General features: G+C 45.8%; 1 protein-coding gene across 2 annotated transcripts in view; it reads right to left on the bottom strand.

Moving 5' to 3' along the window:
- LOC118373360 (kinesin-like protein KIF19) overlaps positions 1-16,974 on the bottom strand; it is a 156,827-nt gene that overhangs the window by 5,261 nt on the left and 134,592 nt on the right. For both annotated transcript variants that reach the window (XM_052471461.1, XM_052471462.1), the window contains 10 exons: positions 12,389-12,545; positions 12,091-12,265; positions 11,658-11,856; positions 11,014-11,284; positions 1,999-2,114; positions 1,728-1,891; positions 1,403-1,508; positions 1,081-1,204; positions 374-768; positions 13-181 (listed from right to left, as the gene is read on the bottom strand). In XM_052471461.1, the coding sequence (XP_052327421.1) occupies positions 13-181; positions 374-768; positions 1,081-1,204; positions 1,403-1,508; positions 1,728-1,891; positions 1,999-2,114; positions 11,014-11,284; positions 11,658-11,856; positions 12,091-12,265; positions 12,389-12,545 (1,876 nt within the window). The remainder of the gene's footprint in view (positions 1-12; positions 182-373; positions 769-1,080; positions 1,205-1,402; positions 1,509-1,727; positions 1,892-1,998; positions 2,115-11,013; positions 11,285-11,657; positions 11,857-12,090; positions 12,266-12,388; positions 12,546-16,974) is intronic.

Here is a 16,974-nt window from a genome sequence, read left to right as displayed (position 1 = left end):
AAGGAGGCTGACCTGTTTGGTGGTTGTTGTGTGGCAGCCGGACTTTGGTGAGAGAAGGGACCCCCCTGTGCTGGGGACGTAAAAGGGGGGCCTGGGGCTTCCCGTTGATGTGGAGGTGGGGGTCTGACGTGCTGTCCAATGGGCGTATACGCTGGGCTGCCGTTGTCTTAGACTGATACAGCTGAGCAAGAGGAGGGCAGGGGTAGTGTGTTAAGGCTGATATCATGTAGGCTATGTACTGGAGCCGCTTCATTATGTCTATGTAATTGTCAAATCGATCAATCGATCAATCACAGCTGCTGATGACTCTACTAACATAAAGTCCTGAATCATTAGATACTACTCAGGGAGCTAGATAATGAACACTACTCACTGCTTGACCTGTGACCTCGAACGAGCGGGAGCGTCTCTTCCGGGAGTGAGCCTCGAAGTCCTGCTCGCGGAGGGAGAGGTTTGGGTTCTTGGAGGCCGGCTGGCGATTACGTGGGCGTGTCCAGGTGCCCTGGGAGACAGGCCCCTCCCCCGTGCTGCTGGATAAGTTTTCATCTGAGGTGTCGTGGCGGGGCTCGGGGCTGGGCTGCCGGCTGCGGAGCAGGGCCAGAACCCTAGGGGGCGCCTCACTCGGAGACAGGATGCTCTTGTGCTTCTTGAGGTCCAGGGGTGAGGGAGGAGGGGGCAGTCGCAGGGCGTCCACTTCCAGGGCTTTGGAGCGGCGGCGTGCAGCCTTCACTGCGATGTTGTGAACCCCTTTGAGGATCTGCTGCCTCTCTGTTGAATCAAATCAAATCAATCAAATCAAATGTCTTTATAAAGCCCGTCTTACATCAGCTGATATCGCAAAGTGCTGTACAGAAACCCAGCCTAAAACCCCAAACAGTAAGCAATGTAGGTGTAGAATCAAAGGAGACTATGATCTCATCTAGTACACCAACATCCTGACCTAAGATAAGATAATAAAATGTAAATGTTATTGTCCCCAATTGTCCCTGGCTATATTCTGTAATCCATTAATTTGTGGTCCGTGCAGTTCTCCCTATCCTGTATCTATCCTGTCTGCTGTTGCCCCTGGAGGTCTCTTACCCTTTCGTGTGAGGGGGACATCCTGGCCCGTCTCGCTGCTCTCAGGGGAGGAGTCCAGGTGACTGCTGACACTGTGGCTGAGGTGGCTGTAGTTCAGAGTTGTCTCTAGGGCCAATGGCTGCAGCTGGAGAGGACAGAAGAGAAGGGACATGTGGCATTATACTCACACTCTCATAGGGAAGTATGCAGATATGTAACCTGGTAGAAATCTAGCCCTGATATGGCTGTACCCTCCATTACTATGGTGTCTCCACAGGTGTAATGGCAGGAGCTGCATCAGGCCTAGTAGATATCCACAGTGTGGATGGTACTGTGTTCTCACCTCTCTGTTTCCCTGGCCGTTGATGTGGATTGGAGGAGGGGTCAACACAGCAGAATGTTTAATCTGCCTGGCATGGGGACTGCCCTTAAACACATGGTTATTGTCTCTGTGAGAGGGAGAGGGACGGAGTTAGGGAGGGAGAGAGAGAGACAGCGCAAGAGAGGGAGAAAGATCGATAGAGAGAAAGATCGTCAGTTAAACTAATGTCCTTTCTAAAAAGGATAAGATGGAGGGTTTCTTCTTCCTAAACCAAACACCACCCTCTCACTCTTTCACTCACTCACTCACTCCCTCTCCCTCTCTCACTCTCCCTCCGTCCTCTTACCCTTCAGGTTCAGGTAGAATGGGTGGCAGGGTGTGTCTGCGGGTCTTGGCCCGGCCATGCCTGGTCTCTGAGCCCATGGTGCGAACGCTCTCCTGGTCTGAGTCCACGTCCTGCACTGGGTCACGACTTCGGCTGGGCAGAGTGATCTTGGGCAGGGAGCCCTCCTGTAAACAGCATATGGTACAGGGAGAAGGATATGTTTATATGTCGGAATTGTGTGTCTCTGTGCTTGATCTCGATTTCAATCTCAATCACGTTCTCTGTTGTCTACCTTGAGTGTGCTCCCGCTGACCTTGTCCAGGGATCTGTCCAGGTTCCTCTCATCCAGCTCTCTCATGTACATCCAATACAGCTCCTGAAGGTGGGGGGGCACCAGGAGTCTGTGGTCTGCAACAACACAAAACAGGTAAGAATACTATTTACACTACAACACAGGTCAGAATACCATTCACACTAAAACACCGGTTAGAATACTATTCACACTACAACACAGGTTAGAATACTATTCACACTACAACACAGGTTAGAATACTATTCACACTACAACACAGGTAGTATAACTTTTCATTACATTTCATTACATTTCATTATAGTACAACGGTTTGATTTGTCTAATCTTAGCAATTTCTTCTTAGCTAGCTACATAGCCGTCTTTGTATCAAAGATAATTGCGTGATTATCGTATTTCTTCGTCCTAACGTAGTCTACACTGCTATCTGCCCAGCAGCTAGCCAGCTAGCAAACGTCCACCGTCTACCGAATAGCAGCACTGTAGAAACTATTACACTCAACTGAACGACTTGATTAGTGTAGTGTTAGCTACTAGCTACATAGTTGTCTTTGCTGTCTTCGTATCCAAGATAATTGTGTAGTTTAGAGTGTGTAGTCTTAGAGTTATTATCTTAATTTACCGAGGTTAGCTAGCCAGCTATTTGTCGTCCTTAACGTAGGAGACACTGCTAGCTAGCCAACAGCTAGCCAACGTCTACCGAATAGAACTTCCGCGCTCAACAACCCGGTCGCATTCCGCTTCGCTCCACAGGTAGTATCACATTTTCATTTCATTTCATTACAGCACAACGGTTTGATTTGTTTGATCGTAGCTAGCTACATAGCCGTCTTTGTATCAAAGATAATTGTGTAGTCTAGAGCGATTTTCTAGGTTAGCTAGCCAGCTATTGTCGTTCTTTTTGTCGTTCTTTTAACGCAACGTAACGTAATCAACACTGCTAGCTAGCCAGCTAGCCCCCGAATAGCAGCACTGTAGAAACTATTACACTCAACGGAACGACTTGATTAGTGTAGTGTCAACAACACAGCCACTGCCAGCTAGCCTACAAAGTCAACAACGCAGCCACTGCCAGCTAGCCTACTTCAGCAGTACTGTATCATTTTAATCATTTTAGTCAATAAGATTCTTGCTACGTAAGCTTAACTTTCTGAACATTCGAGACGTGTATTCCACTTGTCATTCCAATCTCCTTGCATTAGCGTAGCCTCTTCTGTAGCCTGTCAACTATGTGTCTGTCTATCCCTGTTCTCTCCTCTCTGCACAGACCATACAAACGCTCCACACCGCGTGGCCGCGGCCACCCTAATCTGGTGGTCCCAGCGCGCACGACCCACGTGGAGTTCCAGGTCTCCGGTAGCCTCTGGAACTGCCGATCTGCGGCCAACAAGGCAGAGTTCATCTCAGCCTATGCCTCCCTCCAGTCCCTCGACTTCTTGGCACTGACGGAAACATGGATCACCACAGATAACACTGCTACTCCTACTGCTCTCTCTTCGTCCGCCCACGTGTTCTCGCACACCCCGAGAGCTTCTGGTCAGCGGGGTGGTGGCACCGGGATCCTCATCTCTCCCAAGTGGTCATTCTCTCCTTCTCCCCTTACCCATCTGTCTATCGCCTCCTTTGAATTCCATGCTGTCACAGTTACCGGCCCTTTCAAGCTTAACATCCTTATCATTTATCGCCCTCCAGGTCCCCTCGGAGAGTTCATCAATGAGCTTGATGCCTTGATAAGCTCCTTTCCTGAGGACGGCTCACCTCTCACAGTTCTGGGCGACTTTAACCTCCCCACGTCTACCTTTGACTCATTCCTCTCTGCCTCCTTCTTTCCACTCCTCTCCTCTTTTGACCTCACCCTCTCACCTTCCCCCCCTACTCACAAGGCAGGCAATACGCTCGACCTCATCTTTACTAGATGCTGTTCTTCCACTAACCTCATTGCAACTCCTCCAAGTCTCCGACCACTACCTTGTATCCTTTTCCCTCTCGCTCTCATCCAACACTTCCCACACTGCCCCTACTGGATGGTATCGCGCCGTCCCAACCTTCGCTCTCTCTCCCCCGCTACTCTCTCCTCTTCCATCCTATCATCTCTTCCCTCTGCTCAAACCTTCTCCAACCTATCTCCTGATTCTTCCTCCTCAACCCTCCTCTCCTCCCTTTCTGCATCCTTTGACTCTCTATGTCCCCTATCCTCCAGGCCGGCTCGGTCCTCCCCTCCCGCTCCGTGGCTCGACGACTCATTGCGAGCTCACAGAACAGGGCTCCGGGCAGCCGAGCGGAGATGGAGGAAAACTCGCCTCCCTGCGGACCTGGCATCCTTTCACTGCCTCCTCTCTACATTTTCCTCCTCTGTCTCTGCTGCTAAAGCCACTTTCTACCACTCTAAATTCCAAGCATCTGCCTCTAACCCTAGGAAGCTCTTTGCCACCTTCTCCTCCCTCCTGAATCCTCCCCCCCCCCTCCTCCCTCTCTGCAGATGACTTCGTCAACCATTTTGAAAAGAAGGTCGACGACATCCGATCCTCGTTTGCTAAGTCAAACGACACCGCTGGTTCTGCTCACACTGCCCTACCCTGTGCTCTGACCTCTTTCTCCCCTCTCTCTCCAGATGAAATCTCGCGTCTTGTGACGGCCGGCCGCCCAACAACCTGCCCGCTTGATCCTATCCCCTCCTCTCTTCTCCAGACCATTTCCGGAGACCTTCTCCCTTACCTCACCTCGCTCATCAACTCATCCCTGACCGCTGGCTACGTCCCTTCCGTCTTCAAGAGAGCGAGAGTTGCACCCCTTCTGAAAAAACCTACACTCGATCCCTCCGACGTCAACAACTACAGACCAGTATCCCTTCTTTCTTTTCTCTCCAAAACTCTTGAACGTGCCGTCCTTGGCCAGCTCTCCCGCTATCTCTCTCAGAATGACCTTCTTGATCCAAATCAGTCAGGTTTCAAGACTAGTCATTCAACTGAGACTGCTCTTCTCTGTATCACGGAGGCGCTCCGCACTGCTAAAGCTAACTCTCTCTCCTCTGCTCTCATCCTTCTAGACCTATCGGCTGCCTTCGATACTGTGAACCATCAGATCCTCCTCTCCACCCTCTCCGAGTTGGGCATCTCCGGCGCGGCCCACGCTTGGATTGCGTCCTACCTGACAGGTCGCTCCTACCAGGTGGCGTGGCGAGAATCTGTCTCCTCACCACGCGCTCTCACCACTGGTGTCCCCCAGGGCTCTGTTCTAGGCCCTCTCCTATTCTCGCTATACACCAAGTCACTTGGCTCTGTCATAACCTCACATGGTCTCTCCTATCATTGCTATGCAGACGACACACAATTAATCTTCTCCTTTCCCCCTTCTGATGACCAGGTGGCGAATCGCATCTCTGCATGTCTGGCAGACATATCAGTGTGGATGACGGATCACCACCTCAAGCTGAACCTCGGCAAGACGGAGCTGCTCTTCCTCCCGGGAAGGACTGCCCGTTCCATGATCTCGCCATCACGGTTGACAACTCCATTGTGTCCTCCTCCCAGAGCGCTAAGAACCTTGGCGTGATCCTGGACAACACCCTGTCGTTCTCAACTAACATCAAGGCGGTGGCCCGTTCCTGTAGGTTCATGCTCTACAACATCCGCAGAGTACGACCCTGCCTCACACAGGAAGCGGCGCAGGTCCTAATCCAGGCACTTGTCATCTCCCGTCAGGATTACTGCAACTCGCTGTTGGCTGGGCTCCCTGCCTGTGCCATTAAACCCCTACAACTCATCCAGAACGCCGCAGCCCGTCTGGTGTTCAACCTTCCCAAGTTCTCTCACGTCACCCCGCTCCTCCGCTCTCTCCACTGGCTTCCAGTTGAAGCTCGCATCCGCTACAAGACCATGGTGCTTGCCTACGGAGCTGTGAGGGGAACGGCACCTCAGTACCTCCAGGCTCTGATCAGGCCCTACACCCAAACAAGGGCACTGCGTTCATCCACCTCTGGCCTGCTCGTCTCCCTATCACTGAGGAAGTACAGTTCCCGCTCAGCCCAGTCAAAACTGTTCGCTGCTCTGGCCCCCCAATGGTGGAACAAACTCCCTCACGACGCCAGGACAGCGGAGTCAATCACCACCTTCCGGAGACACCTGAAACCCCACCTCTTTAAGGAATACCTAGGATAGGATAAAGTAATCCTTCTCACCCCCTTAAAAGATTTAGATGCACTAATGTAAAGTGGCTGTTCCACTGGATGTCATAAGGTGAATGCACCAATTTGTAAGTCGCTCTGGATAAGAGCGTCTGCTAAATGACTTAAATGTAAATGTAAATGTAATACTATTCACACTACAACACAGGTTAGAATACTATTCACACTACAACACAGGTTAGAATACTATTCACACTACAACACAGGTTAGAATACTATTCACACTACAACACAGGTTAGAATACCATTCACACTACAACACCGGTTAGAATACTATTCACACTACAACACAGGTTAGAATACCATTCACACTACAACACCGGTTAGAATACTATTCACACTACAACACAGGTTAGAATACTATTCACACTACAACACAGGTTAGAATACCATTCACACTACAACACCGGTTAGAATACCATTCACACTACAACACCGGTTAGAATACTATTCACACTACAACACAGGTTAGAATACTATTTACACTACAACACAGGTTAGAATACTATTCACACTACAACACCGGCTAGAATACTATTCACACTACAACACAGGTTAGAATACTATTCACACTACAACACAGGTTAGAATACTATTCACACCACAACTGTCACGCCTTGGTCTTAGTATTTTGTGTTTTCGTTAATTATTGGGTCAGGCCAGGGTGTGACATGGGTTTATATTGTTGTGTTTCGTATTGGGGTTTTGTAGGCATTGGGATTGCGGCTGTTTTAGGGTTGTGTCTAGTATAGGCTTGGCTGCCTGAGGCGGTTCTCAATCAGAGTCAGGTGATTCTTGTTGTCTCTGATGGGGAACCGTATTTAGGTAGCCGGGGTTTCACTGTGTATTTCGTGGGTGATTGTTCCTGTCTCTGTGTAGTTTCACCAGATAGGCTGTAATTAGATTTCACGTTCCGTTTGTTGTTGTTGTTTTTGTATTTGTATAGTTATTTCATGTATCGCTTTTGTCATTAAAGTCATGAGTAACCACCACGCTGCATTTCGGTCCGACTCTCTTTCTACAAACGAAGAACGCCGTTACAACAACACAACACAGTTCAGAAAACTATTCACACTACAACACAATACAATACAGGTTAGAATACTATTCACACTGCAACACCGGTTAGAATACTATTCACACTACAACACCGGTTAGAATACTATTCACACTACAACACAGGTCAGAATACTATTCACACTACAACACCGGTTAGAATACTATTCACACTACAACACCGGTTAGAATACTATTCACACTACATCACAGGTCAGAATACTATTCACACTTCAACACAACACAATACAGGTCAGAATACTATTCACACTACAAGACCGGTTAGAATACTATTCACACTACATCACAGGTCAGAATACTATTCACACTTCAACACAATACAGGTCAGAATACTATTCACACTTCAACACAACACAATACAGGTCAGAATACTATTCACACTACAACACAGGTCAGAATACTATTCACACTACAACACCGGTTAGAATACTATTCACACTACATCACAGGTCAGAATACTATTCACACTTCAACACAACACAATACAGGTCAGAATACTATTCACACTACAACACAGGTCAGAATACCATTCACACTACACCCCAACACAGGTCCGAATACTATTCACAACACAACACAGGTTAGAATACTACTCACACTACAACACAACACAGGTTGAAATACTATTCACACTGCAACACAGGTCAGAATACTATTCACACTACAACACAGGTCAGAATACTATTCACACTACAACACAGGTCAGACTACTATTCACACCACACCCCAACACAGGTCCGAATACTATTCACAACACAACACAGGTTAGAATACTACTCACACTACAACACAACACAGGTTGAAATACTATTCACACTGCAACACAGGTCAGAATACTCTTCACACTACAACACAACACAATAGAGGTTAGAATACTATTCACACTACAACACAATACAGGTTAGAACACTATTCACACTACAACACAATACAGGTTAGAACACTATAACACAACAAAGGTCGGAAAACTATTCACGCTACAACACAGGTTGGAATACTATTCACACTACAACACAGGTTAGAATACTATTCACACTGCAACACAACACAGGTTAGAACACTATTCACACTACAGGTAAGAATACTATTCACACTACAACACAATACAGGTTAGAATACGATTCACACTACAACACAACACAGGTTAGAATACGATTCACACTACAACACAAAACAATACAGGTTAGAATATTATTCACACAACAACACAATACAGGTCAGAACATTATTCACACTACAACACAACACAACACAGGTTAGAATACGATTCACACTACAACACAACACAATACAGGTCAGAACATTATTCACACTACAACACAACACAACACAGGTTAGAATACGATTCACACTACAACACAACACAATACAGGTCAGAACATTATTCACACTACAAAACAGGTCAGAATACTATTCACACTACAACACAACACAGGTTAGAATACTATTCACACTACAACAAAGGTTAGAATACTATTCACACTACAACAAAGGTTAGAATACTATTCACACTACAACACAACACAGGTTAGAATACGATTCACACTACAACACAACACAGGTCTGAATACTATTCACACTACAACACAGGTTAGAATTCTATTCACACCACAGGTTAGAATCCCATTCACAATATAGGTTAGAATACTATTCACACTACAACACTATGCAATACAGGTTAAAATACTACTCACACTACAGCATAATACAGGTTAGAATAATACAACACAGGTCAGAATACTATTCACACTACAACACAGGTTAGAATGCTATTCAAAGTCCAACACAGGCTAGAATACTATTCACACTACAACACATGTCAGAATACTATTCACACTACAACACAACACAGGTCAGAATACTATTCACACCACAACACAACACAGGTTAGAATACTACTCACATTACAGGTTAGAATACTATTCACACTGCAACACGTCAGAATACTATTCACACTACAACACAATACAGGTTAGAATACTATTCACACTACAACACAATACAGTTTAGAATACTATTCACACTACAACACAACACAACCCAGGTGGTCAGAATACTATTCACACTACAACCCAGGTGGTCAGAATACTATTCACACTACAACACAACCCAGGTGGTCAGAATACTATTCACACTACAACACAATACAGGTTAGAATACTATTCACACTACAACACAATACAGGTTAGAATACTATTCACACTACAACACAATACAGGTTAGAATACTATTCACACTACAACACAATACAGGTTAGAATACTATTCACACTACAACACAACACAACACAACCCAGGTGGTCAGAATACTATTCACACTACAACACAGGTGGTCAGAATACTATTCACACTACAACACTGGTTAGAATACTATTCACACTATAACACAGGTGGTCAGAATACTATTCACACTACAACCCAGGTGGTCAGAATACTATTCACACTACAACACAACACAACCCAGGTGGTCAGAATACTATTCACACTACAACACAGGTGGTCAGAATACTATTCACAACACAACCCAGGTGGTCAGAATACTATTCACACTACAACCCAGGTGGTCAGAATACTATTCACACTACAACCCAGGTGGTCAGAATACTATTCACACTACAACACAACACAACCCAGGTGGTCAGAATACTATTCACACTACAACACAGGTGGTCAGAATACTATTCACACTACAACACAGGTGGTCAGAATACTATTCACACTACAACACAACACAACCCAGGTGGTCAGAATACTATTCACACTACAACACAGGTGGTCAGAATACTATTCACACTACAACACAACACAACCCAGGTGGTCAGAATACTATTCACACTACAACACAGGTGGTCAGAATACTATTCACACTACAACACAACACAACCCAGGTGGTCAGAATACTATTCACACTACAACACAGGTGGTCAGAATACTATTCACACTACAACACAGGTGGTCAGAATACTATTCACACTACAACACAACACAACCCAGGTGGTCAGAATACTATTCACACTACAACACAGGTGGTCAGAATACTATTCACACTACAACACAACACAACCCAGGTGGTCAGAATACTATTCACACTACAACCCAGGTGGTCAGAATACTATTCACACTACAACCCAGGTGGTCAGAATACTATTCACACTACAACCCAGGTGGTCAGAATACTATTCACACTACAACACAGGTGGTCAGAATACTATTCGCACTACAACACAACACAACTCAGGTGGTCAGAATACTATTCACACTACAACACAGGTGGTCAGCATACTATTCACACTACAACACTGGTTAGAATACTATTCACACTACAACACAACACAGGTCAGACTACTATTTACACTACAACACAGGTGGTCAGAATACTATTCACACTACAACACAGGTGGTCAGAATACTATTCACACTACAACACTGGTTAGAATACTATTCACACTACAACACAACACAGGTTAGAATACTATTCACACTACAACACAACACAGGTTAGAATACTATTCCGACTACAACACAACACAACCCAGGTCGTCAGAATACTATTCACACTATAACACAGGTTAGAATACTATTCACACTACAACACAATACAATATAGGTTAGAATACTACAACACAATACAGTCCATGTTAGTACAACACCTACATAAATATTTAATTATTACACGTTCAATCAAGTCTGAAGTCTATAGCTAGTGTAGTAAAAAAGGAAAGCATTGTTTGGACATACCGTCAATAAACCGTCTCTGCTGCTGGATGAGCTCGTCACAGAGGTGGCGGTGCTGCTCGAAGCGCAGCACCACAAAGTTCTTCTGCCGGATCACGTTGTCTTTGAGCAGGGCGTGGGACTGCATCTCGGCATTCTCAATCTCCAGCTCGTGTACCTTACAGAGAAGGCCCAGCACCTCCCTCTGCTCTTCAGAGCTCACCCTGCAAGGGAGCAGCTCCTCCAGGCGCCTGGCACGCTCCCGCAGCTCCACGAAGCATCGCTCCAGGAAAGCCTACAAGACAGGAGGACAAACAGCAGGCAGGGCTCAATGGGAACCCTCACCATAATATTTAAATATTGTATTTATTTATTTAACCTTTATTTAACTAAGCAAGTCAGAACATAAGAACAAATTCTTATTTACAATGATGGCCTCCTCATGCTACATGTCGGCCTATTGTACAAATGGAAACCATGTGCTTGGTACCGTTCCATTCAGTCCAATCCAGCCATGACAATGAGCCCGTCCTCCAATAGCTCCTACCACCAGCCACCCCAGTACTGTACAACAAGGCTATCAATGCCTAGTTTAAGCTAGGTGGCCTAAACTGTGTGATTCTGTAGCCCCCCCCCAGAGGTGAGAGCAGAGGACTACAGTAACCTACCTTTTGTTCGTGTATCTTGTTCTGTTCAGCAATGAGAGTGACCACTTTCTCTCTGGCCATGGCTACTTCCTGGGTCTCAGTGCTGTCTGGGGGTGACTCAGGGCAGTCAAAAACCTTCTCACTCTCCTCCTTACTGCTGCTCTCCTTCCTCCTCTCTGCTCGCCACTTCCTGCGACAACGACTCCGCTCCTGCTCCCAACTACAGGAGGAACAACAATGCACGCAATTGTGAGCAGCTGTTTAGACATTTCTGTTAACTATCAGTCATTAAACTTCTACAGCTAGAGGCTATAGGTGTAGAGGGAGTGCTATGAGATTATTGTAGGTCCCAAATGGCACCCTATTCCCTATATAGAGCCCTAAGGGCTCTGGTCATAAGTAGTGCACTGTATAGGGAACAGAGTGCCATTTGGGACAGTCATAAGACAAATACTCTGCGATGGTGAGCAGGTGTTTGGAGGTGTCCATCTGGATCTCCATGTTGCTGTTGTCCAGCTCCATCAGGCTCCTCCTGATCTCCATCTGACTCCTGAAGGCCTCTAGGAGCTGCTCCCTCAGCTGGTCCATCTCTGCTCGGCTGGCCTGCGTGCTGTGGGCCTGCACCTCCGCTACATTGGTGGCAGGAGAGGAGAGTGTTAAGGTCTGTTGGAGGCACAGACAGACAGACACACAGACAGACACACACAGACACTGTGAAGGAGCTGTGAGAGAGGTCAAGGTGAGGTCATTACCCTGGACATGGCGGATGTCAGCTCGGTCAGAGTTGAGCTGACGTCCAGCCTGATCGGCGATCTTCTTCTTGAGCCGCTGGATCTCGCTGCGCAGGTCAGAGATGATGTTAGTGTACTGAGCGATGTGGTAGGACACGTTCAGCAGGTTCCTCTTCACCTGGAGAGAGAGAACTGTCTTATAACACTGTAATAACAGGATGTGGTAGAACACATTCAGCAGGGTCCTCTTCACCTGGAGAGAGAGAACTGTCTTATAACACTGTAACAACATGATGTGGTAGAACACATTCAGCAGGTTCCTCTTCACCTGGAGAGAGAGAACTGTCTTATAACACTGTAACAACATGATGTGGTAGAACACATTCAGCAGGTTCCTCTTCACCTGGAGAGAGAGAACTGTCTTATAACACTGTAACAACATGATGTGGTAGAACACATTCAGCAGGTTCCTCTTCACCTGGAGAGAGAGAACTGTCTTATAACACTGTAACAACATGATGTGGTAGAACACGTTCAGCAGGTTCCTCTTCACCTGGAGAGAGAGAACTGTCTTATAACACTGTAACAACATGATGTGGTAGAACACGTTCAGCAGGTTCCTCTTCACCTGGAGAGAGAACTGTCTTATAACACTGTAACAACATGATGTGGTAGAACACGTTCAGCAGGTTCCTCTTCACCTGGAGAGAGAGAACTGTCTTATAACACTGTAACAACATGATGTGGTAGAACACGTTCAGCAGGTTCCTCTTCACCTGGAGAGAGAGAACTGTCTTATAACACTGTAACAACATGATGTGGTAGAACACGTTCAGCAGGTTCCTCTTCACCTGGAGAGAGAGAACTGTCTTATAACACTGTAACAACATGATGTGGTAGAACACGTTCAGCAGGTTCCTCTTCACCTGGAGAGAGAGAACTGTCTTATAACACTGTAACAACATGATGTGGTAGAACACGTTCAGCAGGTTCCTCTTCACCTGGAGAGAGAGAACTGTCTTATAACACTGTAACAACATGATGTGGTAGAACACGTTCAGCAGGTTCCTCTTCACCTGGAGAGAGAGAACTGTCTTATAACACTGTAACAACATGATGTGGTAGAACACGTTCAGCAGGGTCCTCTTCACCTGGAGAGAGAGAACTGTCTTATAACACTGTAACAACATGATGTGGTAGAACACGTTCAGCAGGGTCCTCTTCACCTGGAGAGAGAAACTGTCTTATAACACTGTAACAACATGATGTGGTAGAACACATTCAGCAGGTTCCTCTTCACCTGGAGAGAGAGAACTGTCTTATAACACTGTAACAACATGATGTGGTAGAACACGTTCAGCAGGTCCTCTTCACCTGGAGAGAGAACTGTCTTATAACACTGTAACAACATGATGTGGTAGAACACGTTCAGCAGGGTCCTCTTCACCTGGAGAGAGAGAACTGTCTTATAACACTGTAATAACATGATGTGGTAGAACACATTCAGCAGGGTCCTCTTCACCTGGAGAGAGAGAACTGTCTTATAACACTGTAACAACATGATGTGGTAGAACACTGCAGGGTCCTCTTCAACTGGAGAGAGAGAACTGTCTTATAACACTGTAACAACATGATGTGGTAGAACACGTTCAGCAGGGTCCTCTTCACCTGGAGAGAGAGAACTGTCTTATAACACTGTAACAACATGATGTGGTAGAACACGTTCAGCAGGTTCCTCTTCACCTGGAGAGAGAGAACTGTCTTATAACACTGTAACAACATGATGTGGTAGAACACGTTCAGCAGGGTCCTCTTCACCTGGAGAGAGAGAACTGTCTTATAACACTGTAACAACATGATGTGGTAGAACACGTCAGCAGGTTCCTCTTCACCTGGAGAGAGAGAACTGTCTTATAACACTGTAACAACATGATGTGGTAGAACACGTTCAGCAGGTTCCTCTTCACCTGGAGAGAGAGAACTGTCTTATAACACTGTAACAACATGATGTGGTAGAACACGTTCAGCAGGGTCCTCTTCACCTGGAGAGAGAGAACTGTCTTATAACACTGTAACAACATGATGTGGTAGAACACGTTCAGCAGGGTCCTCTTCACCTGGAGAGAGAACTGTCTTATAACACTGTAATAACATGATGTGGTAGAACACGTTCAGCAGGTTCCTCTTCACCTGGAGAGAGAGAACTGTCTTGTAACACTGTAACAACATGATGTGGTAGAACACGTTCAGCAGGGTCCTCTTCACCTGGAGAGAGAGAACTGTCTTATAACACTGTAACAACATGATGTGGTAGAACACGTTCAGCAGGTTCCTCTTCACCTGGAGAGAGAGAACTGTCTTATAACACTGTAATAACATGATGTGGTAGAACACGTTCAGCAGGTTCCTCTTCACCTGGAGAGAGAGAACTGTCTTATAACACTGTAACAACATGATGTGGTAGAACACATTCAGCAGGTTCCTCTTCACCTGGAGAGAGAGAACTGTCTTATACCATTGTAACAACATGATGTGGTACAACACGTTCAGCAGGTTCCTCTTCACCTGGAGAGAGAGAACTGTCTTATAACACTTTAACAGCATGATGTGGTAGAACACATTCAACAGGTTCCTCTTCACCTGGAGAGAGAGAACTGTCTCATAACACTGTAACAGCATGATGTGGTAGAACACGTTCAACAGGTTCCTCTTCACCTGGAGAGAGAGAACTGTCTTATAACACTGTAATAACATGATGTGGTAGAACACGTTCAGCAGGTTCCTCTTCACCTGGAGAGAGAGAACTGTCTTATAACACTGTAACACCATGATGTGGTAGAACACATTCAGCAGGTTCCTCTTCAACTGGAGAGAGAGAACTGTCTTATAACACTGTAACAACATGATGTGGTAGAACACATTCAGCAGGTTCCTCTTCACCTGGAGAGAGAGAACTGTCTTATAACACTGTAACAACATGATGTGGTAGAACACGTTCAGCAGGGTCCTCTTCACCTGGAGAGAGAGAACTGTCTTATAACACTGTAACAACATGATGTGGTAGAACACATTCAGCAGGTTCCTCTTCACCTGGAGAGAGAGAACTGTCTTATAACACTGTAACAACATGATGTGGTAGAACACGTTCAGCAGGGTCCTCTTCACCTGGAGAGAGAGAACTGTCTTATAACACTGTAACAACATGATGTGGTAGAACACATTCAGCAGGTTCCTCTTCACCTGGAGAGAGAGAACTGTCTTATAACACTGTAACAACATGATGTGGTAGAACACGTTCAGCAGGTTCCTCTTCACCTGGAGAGAGAGAACTGTCTTATAACACTGTAACAACATGATGTGGTAGAACACGTTCAGCAGGGTCCTCTTCACCTGGAGAGAGAGAACTGTCTTATAACACTGTAACAACATGATGTGGTAGAACACGTTCAGCAGGGTCCTCTTCACCCGGAGAGAGAGAACTGTCTCATAACACTGTAATAACATGATGTGGAAGAACACATTCAGCAGGTTCCTCTTCACCTGGAGAGAGAGAACTGTCTTATAACACTGTAACAACATGATGTGGTAGAACACGTTCAGCAGGGTCCTCTTCACCTGGAGAGAGAGAACTGTCTTATAACACTGTAACAACATGATGTGGTAGAACACGTTCAGCAGGGTCCTCTTCACCTGGAGAGAGAGAACTGTCTCATAACACTGTAATAACATGATGTGGAAGAACACATTCAGCAGGTTCCTCTTCACCTGGAGAGAGAGAACTGTCTTATAACACTGTAACAACATGATGTGGTAGAACACATTCAGCAGGTTCCTGTTCAACTGGAGAGAGAGAACTGTCTTATAACACTGTAATAACATGATGTGGTAGAACACGTTCAGCAGGGTCCTCTTCACCTGGAGAGAGAGAACTGTCTTATAACACTGTAACAACATGATGTGGTAGAACACGTTCAGCAGGTTCCTCTTCACCTGGAGAGAGAGAACTGTCTTATAACACTGTAACAACATGATGTGGTAGAACACGTTCAGCAGGTTCCTCTTCACCTGGAGAGAGAGAACTGTCTTATAACACTGTAATAACATGATGTGGTAGAACACATTCAGCAGGTTCCTTTTCACCTGGAGAGAGAGAACTGTCTTATAACACTGTAACAACATGATGTGGTAGAACACGTTCAGCAGGTTCCTCTTCACCTGGAGAGAGAGAACTGTCTTATAACACTGTAACAACATGATGTGGTAGAACACGTTCAGCAGGGTCCTCTTCACCTGGAGAGAGAGAACTGTCTTATAACACTGTAACAACATGATGTGGTAGAACACATTCAGCAGGGTCCTCTTCACCTGGAGAGAGAGAACTGTCTTATAACACTGTAATAACATGATGTGGTAGAACACATTCAGCAGGTTCCTCTTCACCTGGAGAGAGAACTGTCTTATAACACTGTAACAACATGATGTGGTAGAACACATTCAGCAGGTTCCTCTTCACCTGGAGAGAGAGAACTGTCTTATAACACTGTAATAACATGATGTGGTAGAACACATTCAGCAGGTTCCTCTTCACCTGGAGAGAGAGAACTGTC

The sequence above is a fragment of the Oncorhynchus keta genome, chromosome 2, assembly GCF_023373465.1.
Source record: "Oncorhynchus keta strain PuntledgeMale-10-30-2019 chromosome 2, Oket_V2, whole genome shotgun sequence".
In the NCBI taxonomy this organism is placed as follows: domain Eukaryota; kingdom Metazoa; phylum Chordata; class Actinopteri; order Salmoniformes; family Salmonidae; genus Oncorhynchus; species Oncorhynchus keta.
The sequence above is the reverse complement of the archived record's forward strand: the minus strand, read 5'-3'. Positions and strand labels throughout refer to the sequence as shown.